Here is a 5,472-nt window from a genome sequence, read left to right as displayed (position 1 = left end):
TAAGTCTAATTCGAAAAACGATAAAAGTCTTTCTTGGGTTGCGACAGCAGGGTTGGTAAGAACCAACCAGACCGGTTTTAACCCGTGTGACGATTTTAAAAGGGATTAGGATTAAGGATTACTTATAGGTAATCATTTTAATATCATTAAAGGTAGCGTGTCAAGGAACTACTCACTAAAAAATTGGGGATTTTTATTGGTGATTTTAAAAGAGATTGGTATTAAGGGTTGCGTCTGGGTTACGTGTAATCATCATGGGGCTACTCACTAAAAACTCATTGGCATTTTAAAAGAGATTGTGATTAGGATTACCATTAACGGGCCTACTAACAAAAAACAAGATGGCCCCAGCCATATTAAGCTTTTGCGCGAACGAATTGATCACACCAAAAACCTGGACATGAAGGGGAATAGGCGCCCAGCCGTAATGGGTCGGAACGATAGTTTTCCAGCTCTAATGAGCGCAAAACTAAAAACGGGATTTCCATTTGTGGTTTTTAAAAGATATGGGAATGAAGGGTTGCTTAATAGTTCTCAAGTTCACAATATGACTATTTCAAAATTAAACGCACCTATATACAAACACGGTCACACGTAGATTTAACGAAAGGTTTTTCGTGATTTGTTCTTATTACCTGTATATCCCTGGGATATACCCATGCAAGAAAAGACCACCGTTATTCAACCCCAATCGTTCTTTGAGATAAACACAGGTGCTCTCGAATTACATGTGCCACAAATATTAAAAATAACACCTTAACTGGCAAACTTATGGAACATACGAGACATGTAATAACACTAATAATTGCATGTATAATTGAAATTTTCAGACCTTATAAAGATCTTCCTGACAAATGGAATTGTCTTTCATGCAAGTTTCGTTGTTGGGTAACGTATTTTGAAGGAAATCCTACGATAATTTAAATGATTAATCTTAGAAAACAAATACGTATCAACCAAAATCGAACTGAAGACACTTACTAAATGTATATCCATTCGGCATTTAGAGTATTTCGAAATTTTAACTGCAATAAGAATTTCAAGAGATATTAGTGGGGAATAATTAAAACGCAATCACGATTTGGAAAATTTTGGTGGTTGTCAGTCGTATCTCTCCCTAATTTCGGACAATCCTCTAAACTTTGCTAACTCTATTACATTCATAATTACACATGAGTTTAGATTCCAGTGGACTTAAGTTACTTCCAAACAAAACAGTGCAACCAATGCGTGATCTACGCATTTTTTTTTTCTTTTTTGGTCAAACTGAGTGCAAAGCGTTGGAGTATAGACGCCGTTAATAGGAGCAAAGTTCCTTATACAAGCGTCTCTCTCGGTCTCCTTCCACTTTTTGCTTGGTGTGGTTATGTAACCAGACCTATCTTTGTGATGGTGTTTCGTGTGTTGATAGCCCCGGGTACACCATGAACAAGCGTGTCTAGAAACCAATTAAGGCAAGATCCACTATCACATTGGAGCTCTTAATTAGTGGGTTTGAAAAAGTGTCCTTTTTTCGAAAAGTATTGTGCATGAATTCAGTTTACACTATCACTTTGACAAACAAACAAACGAATAAATAAAAATCACCCTTTAATTTAGGGCAGTTTTATAAAGATTAAGCTATGGTTATGCCAGATAAAGGTACATTTTAAAATTCCTTAAAAATAAGTTTTGACCTAATTTAATTCAAAATATATTCTTTCATTTCGGTACAAAGGCAAGAATCTCATTGTTTTTAGAAAGAAGCAAAAGTTTTTCATGTTGAGAGACAAACTGATTTTACTTACGAGGATCTAGCTTTGAAAGTCTGCAATAAGCGAGTATCGAGTTCTTTGAAAAAGCTTCTTCATTCGAATCAAATCCGGGGCATTGATGTGACTCTCTGGGTTGCACGTTATAATACTGGGTCATAATCGCGTTTGAAACCGAGATCAAAATTGTCATCGCGAAAATAATCTTAGTTTCGAAGAATTTCGACATTTTCAGTCACTTTGTGAACGCTGCTGGTGTAATTCTCTTTCGTGGATTTACTTTCAAAGTCAAGACGACGAATGAACAATATTCGCAATGCAAGCGTTTGTTCAGATTATCATTATAATTGTACTTGCCGATGAAATTCGAAAACGGTTTCCAACATTATATTATTGTTATTGCTCAATAAAAAGCAAGCGATGTTCGATACAATACTACATAAAAATTACAATAACTCTTTAACTGCAAACGCTAACAATGCGACACGTTACTTACCTAATTCTTTGATTTAGCAAAATTAAATTTTACCAAGTACCTATATTTTATGAATTATAAGCAGTTCGCTAAGCTATTGGTTAATGGTGCAACTTTAGAGTTAATCAATTAAATCTGAATCTATTTCGATTTGGCACAATGCATAAAGTTCTCTCAATTACTAGAATATTTGGGGAAAAAAGTCATTTTATAGTATAGTTTTCAAAGAGATTTTGATAAAATAGGGAGAGCTAAGGCGTAGGAATACGCAATGTTAAATCTGTGGAGAAAGAAAGTAGCGTTACGCATAAAAATGAGCCCAGTGTTTCTAGTTTTAACCTCTGTATTATTACGGAAATAATTATTGGCTTAAAACGTGTTTTCATTGTAATTTTAAATAAGACAAATTCAAATATATTTTTATTCAATATTTTATTGGAGAAATGAACTCGAGGCAACTCCAATGGCCGCTTCTATTGTTTACACTAAGTGGAAGAAAAAGGCATCGTCAATTTTTTTAAAAAAATAAAATAATTATTTTCCATAAATATAATTACTTTTTTATTCATTGATTTGAAAATTTCATTTAAGTCAGTCTGTTCTTTCTCCGTTTTGACCCTCGCTACTCTGGCGCCGCAGCAAAGAATAGGAATCGGTATATTCTAAGCAAAACGGTCAAAGTGAGAACAGAAATTTATTGCGCGACTCTTATTTATTATGGTCAGTTTGAATTATGTTCTTAAGTTAATTTAATTTCATTTGACTTTTGAAGGTGCAGTAGTAGTTTGGGTCGGTAAGACCCAGCCAGACCGGTTTTAGCCATGGAAATAACCCGTGTGGTGATTTTATAGGGGATTGGGATTAAGGCTTGCGTCTGGGTTACGTGTAATCATCATGGGGCTACTCACTAAAAACTCATTGGCGATTTTAAAAGGGATTGTGATAAGGATTACCGTTAAAGGTAGTGTTTCGAGGGCCTACTCACAACAAAAACAAGATGGCCCCGGCCATACTACAGTTTTGCTCGGCTAAAATGGTCACACCAAAACTGGGGAAGAATAGGGGGAAGGCGCTCAGCCGCAAGAGGACTGAACAATAGTTTTCCAGCTCTAAAGAGCGCAAAACTAAGAACCGGGATTGCCATTGGTGGTTTTTAATAGAGATGAGAAATGAAGGGTTGCTTAAAAGTTCCCAAGTTCACAATATGACTATTTCAAATATAAACGCGCCTATATACAAATACGGTCACACGTAGATTTTACGAAAGGTTTTTCGTGATTTGTTCTTATTACCTGTATATCCCTGAGGTTTACCCATGCAAGAAAAAACCACCGTTATACAACCCTAATCGTTCTTTGAGATAAGCACAGGTGCTCTCGAATTACATGTGTCACAAACATTAAAAATAACACCTTAACTGTCATACTTATGGAACATACGAGGTCTGTAATAATACTCGTTGCATTTATAATTGAAATTTTCAAACCTTTTGAAGGATTTTCTGACAAATGGAATGGTCTTTAACGCAAGTTTCGTTGTTGGGTAACGTATTTTTAAGGAAATCCTATACGATAATTTCCATGATTAATCTTGGAAAACCAATTAGTATCAACCAAAATCGAACTGAAGTTACTTACTGAAAGTTCTTCGATTCGGCATTTAGAGGATTTCGAAATTATAACTGCAATAAGAATTTCCAGAGATATTAGTCGCCAATTATTAAAACCCAGTCTTGGTTTTGAAAATCTTGGTGGTGGGCAGTCGTATCTCTCTCTAATTTCGGACAATCTCTAAACTTTTCTAACTCCATTAAATTAATTACACACGAGTTTAGATTAGAGTGGACTTAAGTTACTTCCAAACGACATAGTGCAAACAATTCGTGATCTACGCGCCTTTTCGAAATATACATTGTGTTCTTGATTAGTCAATCATAAATTGAAGTGTGGGGTTTTTTTTTCTTTTCTTTTTTTGGTCAAACTGAGTGAAAAGCGTCAGAGTACAGACGTCTGTATTGGGAGAAAAACCTTTCTCAGTAACGTTCTTAGATTAAAAACTATTGAAGGGAGATATATCTTATAGTCCACATGTGACTATTTCCTAGTTTTAGAGGACAATGTTATGAGCCTGCGTCTCGGAACATAAAAGCTGTCAGACACCATGTTCTTGGACACTAGAGAGTAACTATAGACTCCTGTATAGGGAGCAAAGTTCCTTTTTGCTATAGGTGTGGTTATGTAACCAGACCGGCTTTTAGAAGTATCGGCAAAGAAACCACATTGGCATCGTTAAAGAATTGGTGGGTTTGAAAAAGTGTCCATGTTTCTGAAATAATTCTGCATAAACGCATTTTTTTAAGCAGTGCGAAGAAAATCTCGTTTTTGTATAATTGTACAAAATATATTATTTCATTTCGGTACAAAAGAATCTCTCTGTATTAGAAAGAATTAAAGTTTTTTCATGTTGAGAGATAAACTGCTTCTACTTACTATAATCCTTGTTTAAAGGTCTGCAATAACTTGATAACGAGGTTTTTGAAAAGTATACTTCAGCCTTACTATATCCGGGACATTCTTGGGACTCTTGGGGTATCACGTTCGAAATCGAGATCAAAATTATCATCGCGAAAAAGATCTTAGTTACGAAGAAGTTGGTCATTTTCACTTCGTCAACGCTGCTGAGTTTTTCTCTTTCGTGGATTTTCTTTTGAAGTCACGACAAGGAATGAACAATATTCACAACGTAAGCGTTAACTTAAAGCGCGGTTGAATTTCTTTCAAGCTTCTAGTGATGTTCATTGAGACATTAAACAATGGTCTTTTACTTTGTCGGTCTGTCTGTTTCTAGTGATTTTCCAATAAAATATTCGAATACGATAAGGAGATGTATTATAGTGAACTTTATCAACTTTTTTTTGTATAGTTGTCGCCAGCTCATTGGTTAGACTTTGTTAACTCCCTTTCAAGCCATAGCACTTGAACAATCGTTTATTGGACTGCTAGAAACAAAGAGCGTAGTCCGATATTTGTCATAATATGGCTCGATATTTGTCGAATCTAAGGTTTTGTTATTAAACTTTTCATGTTCTTTCACTCTTGATCTACCAAGAAAGAAATCTCGTCGAATGAAATGTTGCCTACCACGATGCTTTGAAATTGAAGATCTTTGCGAAAACTTCAGAAAATACGTGAAAAACGCGTACCCCTTGGTTAAGAATCACTTCATGCAATTCACGAAAACTCACGG

The 5,472-nt window shown here is 35.3% G+C and overlaps 1 protein-coding gene across 1 annotated transcript; it reads right to left on the bottom strand.

Moving 5' to 3' along the window:
* Positions 1-2,643: 2,643 nt before the first annotated feature.
* LOC149718388 (uncharacterized) lies at positions 2,644-4,994 on the bottom strand. The gene is made up of 5 exons (XM_089868845.1): positions 4,716-4,994; positions 3,864-3,907; positions 3,713-3,790; positions 2,784-2,888; positions 2,644-2,711 (listed from the first exon to the last, which is right to left on the bottom strand). Exons 1-5 carry the CDS (start codon positions 4,882-4,884, stop codon positions 2,700-2,702), a joined length of 408 nt encoding a protein of 135 aa, XP_089724971.1. The 5' UTR covers positions 4,885-4,994; the 3' UTR covers positions 2,644-2,699.
* Positions 4,995-5,472: the final 478 nt, after the last annotated feature.

Source organism: Phalangium opilio, unplaced genomic scaffold (genome assembly GCF_054372755.1).
Source record: "Phalangium opilio isolate 3A_F unplaced genomic scaffold, DU_Popi_V2 ptg000002l_1, whole genome shotgun sequence".
NCBI lineage: Eukaryota > Metazoa > Arthropoda > Arachnida > Opiliones > Phalangiidae > Phalangium > Phalangium opilio.
The sequence above is the reverse complement of the archived record's forward strand: the minus strand, read 5'-3'. Positions and strand labels throughout refer to the sequence as shown.